A 9,928-nucleotide genomic window follows, 5' to 3' on the forward strand; every position below is an offset into this window, starting at 1 on the left:
AGTCTAACTCATCTGATTTCAATTGACTCAAAATTATGATCAACTAATTATTAAAATATGAAAAATTGACCTCCTTAAGGGCATAGTTATTATAAGGGCATGCTCATCTCGATGGTAAAATTTTTTTTAAGGATATGATTGACTTAGGGGATAGGATCTTCAATATTTTAGCAATATGATAAATGTGAAGGCAACTTAGGCATTGATAACTTAAAACATACTAATGATGGTCATCTCGAGGATAAGATTATTTTGATGATGCAATCAGCTTAGGAACATAATTATCTTTTTGAAGATATGGTTAACTCTAGATGTAATTATTTTTAGAATGTGATCGACATAAATATCATATTAATCATTGAGTTAGCGTATTTGGAACCATCAAATATTATAACTCGCCAAGCTTTTTAGTTCTCCGGTCAAATATTTTTTTGATTTGAGGGACAGAATAATTCCGAAAAAGAATTAATTGGTCGCCTAAACGAAGACAATTAGACTCACTGACACCCGCAAGCACCAAGGAGACATGTGAAGAATCCCACCAGCACAGTCCCAATCCTAACAAACCTCATTCATGGCGGTCACGCCGCCCGTGTGATGCGTATGACCTACCCGTCACAAGCGACGCCTTGTGGGTGCGAAAGCTTGCGGCGGACGCCACCTCCACCTCCACCAACCTCAACCCCACAACATCCTCTCTGTTCCCCTGCCACCCCCCAATCCCGCCACCCACCACCTCCTCTTTCTCCCCCACCGAAACCAACCACGTTTTCTCTGTCCCAACGCCGGCCACTCGTTCCGCATCCGTATACAGTCCTTTAACCCACGTACGCGAAAAGACCACGACCGCGTTGGTACGAGTTCGGGTAAAGTGTCGTTTGGTCCCACTTCCCGTAGGTCACGTGCCCTTCGATCGCCCACGACACCAGCGTGACACATGCCCCTCCCAATATTAACTTTCCTGTAATTACAATGATACCCCTACCGGACTTGAAGTCTTCGACCCTTGGATTAGACGATCGAGCGGGCCTACGGTCGATATTGCATCGTCGGCGTAGGGGTAATTTGGGAAAGTAACTGGAGCGCATTGAAAAGGCGATGGAAGCAAGGCGTGTTGCCATTTCTCGCTATCGCTGCTGCTGCTGCTCCTCCTCGGGGGGTTTTATCATCGGCGCTCCTCCCCGCGGGAAGAGGAAAGAGAAGAGGAAGCGGCGGAGGGAGAAGGGAGAGATGACGAGGGGTGAGACCATGGTGGAGCTCGACTTCTTCCGGATCGAGAAGGAGAACGCCGCCAGGTTCCGCGGCGTGGATCGAAGAGGCTCCGTCCGAGGTCGTTCGTCTCTTCTCGCTATCGACCGCATTCTCCTTACCCTTCTAGCATCTGATAGTTGTACTCGCTTTACCCTTCGGTTCAGGCATCGAGAGCGTGATCTCCGGTATCAACCCTCGGCTTCTCCGGACCATGATCGCCCCCGGTGCCGCTTGGAGGGCCGCAGCGCCTCCTTTGTCGGCGGAGACCACCCTGTTCTTCCCCTCCTCGTCTCCGTCGACGATGCCGGCTCTAAATCCGTCCTTCCGGTTCGCCTTCTCCAAATCTTTCTGCTCCTTACCTTTGATCATTTCCATACCCGAAATATAATATAAATCAAAATCGAAATCCTCAAGATCGATCGGGGAGACATCGAAGGGAACGCCGCCGCTGACGATCTTCTACAACGGCATGGTGGCCGTCTTCGATCTCCCACGAGAGAAGGTTGGACGCTCCTCCGGTTTCCGTCTCATGTACCTTCTCTCCATTACACTAATTAGAACTCATCGATCGTAACAGGCGGAGGTTATCTTGAAGTTGGCGGAGGAGGGGGATGCACGAAACGTCCATACCGGAGGTGACAGCCAAAAACTGACATCCTCAACAGTGCTTGAAATCGAATCTTCACCTCCGTTTTTGTTTCTCTTCTGCCTGCAGACCTACTGCCGATGGCGCGGCGGAAGTCGCTGCAGCGATTCTTCGAGAAGCGCAAGCAGAGGTAACGTCGTCACGGACTTGGAGACTCCGCCGTCCGGTCATTCATTCCATCATGCTCGTCATCGTTGAGATGGCAATTTAGTAATTAAAATAAGAAATTTTTTGTCACGTGAGCCGATTCATTGCCGTCGATACGGCGGAGGTGGCGAGATCACGGGAATGGTTGTTTTGGACTAATAGTTAACCACGCACCACCGAATTATACGCATATGTATATTAGGCATATACAAATCACACACCACACGTTACCTCATATTTGCAACCTTCCTTCCGTTGATTTATGTCAGGATGTGCAGTGCAGATGATGTGATGGGTTGTTTTGACCGTGCAGATTGACGGCGGTCGGGCCATACACGAAGGACGTCGAGGAGGTGGGATCGGGGAAGAAGGCGACTTCGGATCCCATTTCAGCTTCCAGTTCGTGACTTCCGATGTTGCTGCTCTGTTAAAAGTTGTGTTAGGTAGCCTCGACTGGGCTTCTATGGTTCCATGTTTACGCTTCTTCGGTTGCAATCAACTACGATCTCATGTACTGTTGCTTTTGTGCTTGCGAACGCCTTTATCTCTACCGTACATGCAGCATCGTAGCGCCCCGATTGCATCCGTGGGAGCTGCGAAGTGCTTTGGATCTCAATAGCATCAACAGCTATTAACATTACAACGATCATGAATGAATGATACATTAACTTCATATAAAATAAATTACATCGGTCTTTGTATACTAAAGAGAATACGTATCTGATCTGTACGGTTGCTTCCCCAATCAATGGTTTCTTTCCCGGAGATGGCCATTTAATAAGGTATTAACGCGTGGGTGGACACGCGAATTATCTCCGGCCACCGGAAACACAATTCCTCCTCGCCAGTCCATTGCCGGCACGAATCAAAAAACGGGTAGGCGGATGGGTCATCGTTTAAAGGGTAGTAAAACCACAGCTCCCATAATACACAATAAGATTTTGATTCTGCGAATTGAAACTCCTTAAATTGCGAAAAAGATCTCATTTCTTTTTTCCTTTTTTTTCCCAACATTACCGTTCCTCCTTTGCTTTTTATGTGTACTCCATTGATCTTTTTTTGGCTGAGAAAGTTTACGTTGGACGTGAGGAAATGGATGCTGGGTTAGGGAAGGCTTCGTATACTCGGTGGTGGAACTCCATCCCGTCTCCATGGCTTCAGTCAGCACTATCAGGTTTTCTGCTTCTCACAAAGCCTAAATTTATGTGATCCATCTCCGTGTTCTTGCTAGGATTGAGATGGATGATCCTGTGTGCATGCAGAGTACGAAGAAAACATATTAGCTTTGCTGGCAGACATAAAACGAGAGGATGGTGATTCCTCCTCGGCCGAGGAAGACGAAGTCCGCCGCCGTAAGAGACCAGAGCTGGTGAAGAGGGTGGAAGGCTTGCACAGGCTACATTGTTCGTTGGCAGAACATTTCATGCAGTCTTCTTCTCGCTCGTCGCCGTCTTCCATCGTTGGCGAAGCTGCCAGGTATGAGCAGTCCGATTCGAACCCCGAATCCAGCATGGAAGATCTTGAACTCGAGATGTGGTCAAAGTGTGGTAAGGGGAGAAACGGTTCCATGGCCGATGAAGTCATGGACTTGGAGCGCAGAAGAATCTCCTGCTCGGAACAGACCTTGGCGCTCATGGAGGAAAACTGCTGGCAACTGAATGAACTGACGAGGAGGAACGAGGAGAAGAGAGGAGCCATTAAAGATCTGTGGAGTCAGGTAGAGAAGCTTCGGAAAGAGAACAGCGGTCTCCGCCGGCAACTCCATACCGTAACGAGCAAGAGCAACAACTCGAGGTCTCCTGGTGTTATCATCAACAAGCCCAGATCGTCTCTCTCCAGGCTGAAGACTCTTTTCATGAGTGCACTCTGTGGCAAAGGTTGACCATAATCATCCTACCTTCGATCCCGCGTCTCTAAATGTATTGTTCATGTTGACCGAATCGAGCCTCACTGTTCCTCGCCCCAACCCAGCCGTGTCTGTGGATCGACCGAGTTGTTGGGCCTTCGCTTGCTTTCTGTCTCTTCGCCCGTCTCGTGGTGCTCATCGCCTGGTATTGACCTCACGCCTTGTCGCCACGTCGGCCGCGCCCATCACCGCACGCCTTGCGCTGCTTTTCCATTCTGTCTCCCACACCGCCGTGCGATGGAAATGATGACTGCCGCTGACATTATGATCGCAGGGACCAAAAAGTAATAAAGCCAAAAGATGGGGGACCAAAAAGCCAATATATTAGAACAACGCTGCACGCTGTCCGACTGTTGTTCACGCTTGAATCTGGTCATTCTATTTTAGACATCCCGTTTGAATTCATATATCAGCATCTTATGAGTCATTTAATGTAAATAATTTTTTTTTCTATTTATTATTATTATAGTTTTTATTCAATATTAAAATATCAATATTATAGTTTTTATTGGGTCTAAATCAAGGACTTAAAATATCAATATAAAAATTAATAATAATATCATCTTAATCTTAGACTAAATATAAGCTTAGTTTAATGAAAAGCTTCCATTAGAGGTCACATGGAGACAGGGAAGCAATTGGTCAGAACACAAGCTTAGCTTTTGTTAGATAATGGAGAAAAGCTGCAGTCCTTTTGCTTGCCCAACCCATCACAATAGTTTGTGCGGAGTGTGAAGTTAAAGGCAGCAGAAGGGTAGAGAGAAAGAGGGAAAAGGAGGACAAAAGCCTTCTTCTCCTTTGCTTTTGCTCACAAGGCTCCAAGGAAGAAGAGCTGAGGAGCATTCCATTCCGTCCCCCAACTTTTACTTTTGGCATTTAAAACTCTGGAGCACTTTCTTGGGGTTGATTAATATCATATGCTGTGCCTATGAATCTTTCATAAGATACTAAGTGGATTGAGAATAATACCATCATATAGTTTGATGGAATTATTCATATATGTCACTTATTGTGTTTCATCAAGGACTCATGCAGCTGACCCCAAGCTAAAGTTGGCAGACCAAAACACATCAATACAAATTGAAAGGAACAAGGAACCTTTTTCCTGTTGTTCCCCCAAAAAAACTATATAGTTTATATGTTATTAATATATTTAGATTTATTGATACATCAATATTTTTCGATATCAAGATTCTTCCCAAACCATCCGAGTTTATCGTACCACTATAAATTATAGTAGTACATAATCATAAATATTTTATTTTTTATCATAGAAAATAAGAGATCGAGACTTTCTGGGCATTATACATATCGAGCGTAAGATAGATAATTTTTTATCGCCTCCGTATGAGACCATTATATCGGATTGTTTCGATGATTCGAATCGATAATCGTTTTAAATTAAAAAAATTAAAAATTATAATATTTAAAATATTATTAAAAAAAGGTATTAAGGGCTGATAATTAATAGCCAATCAAAATTTCAACAATTTGTTTTTGTTTTTTGTTTTTTGTTTTTTGTTTTTGCAATCAACCATGCAAGATTTAGCGCCAATACTGATCTAATTATCTCATTTTTCAGACCATTGACTGAATATTCCATACTCTGTGTCCATAGAATTGACATGTGCTCTGCATCGTATACGTATTCTGACGTAGATAGATGGATGCATGATTTCACTGTCATCCTCGAGAACAGGCCAAAACCTACTGCGTCCAACCCATGTCGCAGCACAACCTACTCCCGTCGCGCCATCAGAGGAAGGGAGCGACAAGGGAGCAGAGAGAGAGAGAGAGAGAGAGAGAGAGCATGGGAAATGCAGCACCACCTACTCCTCCACGCCCGCACGGTCAGGGGAAGACCGGAACCCTACAAGCACGGTCTGGGGAAGATTCCCATGCCCGCTGTCTTCTTCATCTTCTTCTCCATCTTCTTCGACGCCAGGGCTGCAAACAGCTCTTGCCGTGTGCTCGCGATCGATCCATCCTCCCGCCGGGCTCCCTCCCTCCTCTGTGATGGCGCAGCCTCGTCCTCTTCCGCCAGCTTTGCAGGCCACTGCCATGGTTTTGACTCTTTGGTCGTCAGAGCCCACAGCCTTGTATCCCATCTGACAGCGCCAAGACAAAACCTCATCGCCTCTCCCTCATCCATCAAGATTCTCAAAGGACAGGGCGATGATGATATGGCAGCATCAACCATGCCCTACAATTCTTTCCTCTCTTCATTTTCCCTCGAAAGAGAGAGAGAGAGAAAGAGAGAGAGAGAGCTGCCACCATATCTCCCAGAAAAGCAATGGCATATATCTACGAGTCACACACTACTCTCTCACTTTTTAGTACAATAAGACCCGACGAGCAATCCGATCATTCAAAGGCGCAAAGCAGTTTTGGGTTGTATCCAAGTGTCCGAATCCCTTTAGACCTTCCCATCAATCATGCAACCTCACGCTCGATATCATCTCCCCACATCACATACTTGGAGTAGAGCCAACAACAAACGACTAAAGAATCCATCAAAAGAATGAATCTTTGATGTCTCCTGCGACTCCTCACCAAACGAGCTTCATCTAAATACAACATAGCCAGATGACACAGTCGAAGCTGCGGCATCTCCTCTCCTTGGAAGACACTCCAAGCTTCTCCGATAATAATGACAAGCTCTCTTCTTTCGGAGAGGCATCAAAATAAGAGTCACGGCTTGAGCTTCAGTGCTCTTTGGAAGTTTTATATGGACAGGAGTTCTTGTTATGTGCAATGGCTATAATGCCAGTGTTACATCACCCAGCATCCATCAGTCACTCGTTCGATTTCTTTTGGGGTGGCAGACAAGACCTATAGGAGCAAAAGGGCACTCCTATCGATGTCTCTCTGTCCTCTGCTGCTCAGTTGCTTCAATACTAAATCCTCCACAACTGGGTGTGGATATCATAAAAGAGAAGAGATGAAACTGGTGGTGGATGACAACCTTTCTACATTTTATAGCCTTTCTCTGCTTCAAGTCTCACTGCTAATGATCATATTCTGATTTTTCTCGCTATATATACTGCCTCATCGTTCGCTCGACAGCATCCTCTCCCCCTCTCTTTCGGTTTGTGTTGGGTGGCTCCTGCAACATGCAGTGTGTAGCATGGAGGGCGATGGTGATGGCTGCCACCCTGCTTCGACTGTGCTCCTCCAGGGAGCTGGAGCCCAAGCCGTTCCGCCCGGACATGATCATGAAGCTGCCTGGCCAACCTCCGGTCAGCTTCCAGCAGTTCTCAGGCTACATCACGGTGGATCAGCTCGACCGGAGGGCTCTTTTCTACTACTTCGCTGAAGCAGAGGTGGATCCTTCCACAAGGCCTCTGGTTCTCTGGTTGAATGGAGGTGACACAGCATCTTCAATCTTTTCGATTTAATTACCTCATCCGCTTCTGTGTTCATTTCTTCTTCGTCTCCGAAGGGCCCGGTTGCTCCTCTGTTGGGGTTGGAGCATTCTCTGAGAACGGGCCTTTCAGACCAAAAGGCGCAGTGCTGGTGAGGAATGAGTATAGCTGGAACAAAGGTACCACTCTGCAACATCATGCATGGATTCTGTTCCTCAGAGACACCTTCCTTAAACAGGGAAACCAGTGACACCTCCTCCTCTCCAACTTGCAGAAGCCAACATGTTGTACCTGGAGACCCCAGCAGGCGTCGGTTTCTCCTACTCCAGTGACTCCTCCTACTATGAGGGGGTGAACGATCGGATGACAGGTGAACGATTAAGCAGTTCGTGTTGCCGATGCCGGCATAGAAGATGACTCTTTCCTTGTTTTCGTTCGTTCAGCCACGGATAATCTAGTCTTCCTGCAGCGCTGGTTCACCAAGTTCCCACAGTACGAGGGCAGGGACTTGTACATCGCTGGGGAAAGCTACGCAGGTGAAGAGACAACCCTGTCTTCCTAGACATAGTTCGTCTTCTCTTGAAATCAGCAACTCAGGCTGTGGTTTTCAGGTCATTATGTTCCACAACTCGCCCAGCTCATGGTCGAATCTGATGACAAGCAGAGGGTCTTCAACCTTAAAGGCATCGCTGTGAGTAATGCACCATTGTCGATGAATTAACAGAGTTGTGTCTCCGCTGGTTGATCTCTGTTCTTTCCTCTGCTACCTGCCACAGCTGGGCAATCCGGTTCTCGAGTTCTCCACCGACTTCAACTCGAGAGCAGAGTTCTTCTGGTCGCATGGCTTGATCTCGGACTCCACGTACCGAATCTTCACTTCTGCTTGCAACTACTCACGCTATGTCAGCGAGTACTACAGAGGTTCCCTCAGCTCGGTGTGCCAACGAGTGATGAGCCAAGTGACCAGAGAAACGAGTAGATTCGTGGACAAGTACGATGTCACCCTCGACGTCTGCATCTCCTCCGTTCTATCTCAATCCATGGTTTTGAGTCCTCAAGTAAGCTCGGGAGCCGTCGTTTTGGTGATCTGCGTGTTCTCTTTGACCTTGCATCTGAGGCATGCCGCGCTTGCAGCAAGTTACCGAGCGTGTGGACGTGTGCGTGGAAGACGAGACGGTGAGGTATCTCAACCGGAGAGACGTGCAGTCTGCCCTTCATGCCCACCTCGACGGAGTTACCAAATGGACCGTCTGCAGCAGGTATCGATGTTGAACCTCGTACCCATCGTTGCAGAAACCTGAGCTCTCGTCTGACATGCTGCTTCTGGTGTTCGTCCAGTGTTCTGGAGTACGAGCTACTCGACCTGGAGGTTCCAACGATCTCGGTCGTCGGCTCGCTTGTGAAGTCCGGGATCCCGGTGTTGGTCTACAGGTAATCAAGAATCCCTGGAGCCCCATCAATGATGTCGACTGTACCCGGCAAATTCTCATGCTCTTCGATTGCAGCGGCGATCAGGATTCTGTGATTCCTCTGACGGGAAGTCGAACGCTGGTGCAAAGGTTGGCCAACGAGCTGGGCCTGAAGACAACAGTCCCTTACAGAGTCTGGTTCGAGGGAGAACAGGTAAACAGGAAGGTGATTCGTCTCAGGTCGCACGCACCGCACTGCCTTTCTGCATCTGAGTTCTCTCGCATTCTCTGTGCAGGTCGGTGGATGGACGCAAGTCTACGGTGAAGTCCTTTCGTTTGCCACCGTGAGAGGGGCATCTCACGAAGCTCCGTTCTCGCAGCCGGAGAGGTCGCTCGTGCTGTTCAGGGCGTTCCTGCAAGGCCGACCGCTGCCGGAGACGTTCACCTACGCGCCATGAGTTGGTTCTTCGGTGTGCAGTGTAAGTACATGCGAGATTAGCATCGATTCCAAGGTGTACCTGTGTGCTCGAGCTGATGTGTTTGACGGATCAAAGTTAATGGAAGGAGTAATTTGAGTCGTGTTTGCGGACTTGCTTCCAGGCAGAAACTTCACTCACTGACAACCGAACTACCCCTTAAATCTAACGATGTTTATAGGAAATCTATCAACGATTACACGAGTAGTCAATAACCAGAAAGCAACACACAACCGGCCACAGAATCAATGGAGAAAAGAGCTCCCAAACCGAACTTTTCTGCCGCAGTACACGCGTCGCCTTCTTATTCTCTTCTGCCCGAAGTGATCAGGGTAGCGATGGTTTCGAGGATGTCTTCTGGACGGGAGGAAACGCCTCGGGCTCCAATGGCGGGGAGATGGAGGAGAGGAAGGAGGACGAGTTCGGCCTCTTTGGCTTACACTCCTTGCTTGAGGACCTCAAAGACGCCGCCTTTCTACCGAATCCTTCGCTCCACGAGGCCCTGCCGCTGCATGCCGTCGAGGACTGCGACCACAACCAGCCCTTTCTCTCTCCCGAAACCGGCTCTTTCGTCTCTATTCAACGAAGCGAACCTTTTCGACGTGGGAGTTTGAAGTAGGGGACGACGCGGCCGCGTTGGATTCCCCTGTCCGATGAGCAGTGGAGGTGCTAGTGCCGACCTTGGCGGCAGAGTTGTTTGCTTTGTCGGAACTGGAACCGGTGGACTA

General features: G+C 47.9%; 2 protein-coding genes across 2 annotated transcripts; both read left to right on the top strand.

The window, feature by feature from the left end:
- Positions 1-1,083: 1,083 nt before the first annotated feature.
- Positions 1,084-2,599, top strand: LOC135639942 (protein TIFY 9-like). The gene is made up of 6 exons (XM_065153967.1): positions 1,084-1,330; positions 1,416-1,578; positions 1,666-1,753; positions 1,829-1,886; positions 1,967-2,027; positions 2,358-2,599. The coding sequence occupies exons 1-6, from the start codon at positions 1,099-1,101 to the stop codon at positions 2,449-2,451; spliced, it is 696 nt and encodes a 231-aa protein (XP_065010039.1). The 5' UTR covers positions 1,084-1,098; the 3' UTR covers positions 2,452-2,599.
- Positions 2,600-6,877: 4,278 nt separating this feature from the next.
- On the top strand, positions 6,878-9,313 carry LOC135641793 (serine carboxypeptidase-like 45). The gene is made up of 10 exons (XM_065157511.1): positions 6,878-7,316; positions 7,393-7,494; positions 7,590-7,685; positions 7,759-7,851; positions 7,927-8,006; positions 8,092-8,373; positions 8,450-8,574; positions 8,654-8,746; positions 8,821-8,938; positions 9,021-9,313. The coding sequence occupies exons 1-10, from the start codon at positions 7,064-7,066 to the stop codon at positions 9,180-9,182; spliced, it is 1,404 nt and encodes a 467-aa protein (XP_065013583.1). The 5' UTR covers positions 6,878-7,063; the 3' UTR covers positions 9,183-9,313.
- The last annotated feature ends 615 nt before the right edge of the window (positions 9,314-9,928 follow it).

Source organism: Musa acuminata, chromosome BXJ3-6 (genome assembly GCF_036884655.1).
Source record: "Musa acuminata AAA Group cultivar baxijiao chromosome BXJ3-6, Cavendish_Baxijiao_AAA, whole genome shotgun sequence".
Lineage (NCBI taxonomy): Eukaryota > Viridiplantae > Streptophyta > Magnoliopsida > Zingiberales > Musaceae > Musa > Musa acuminata.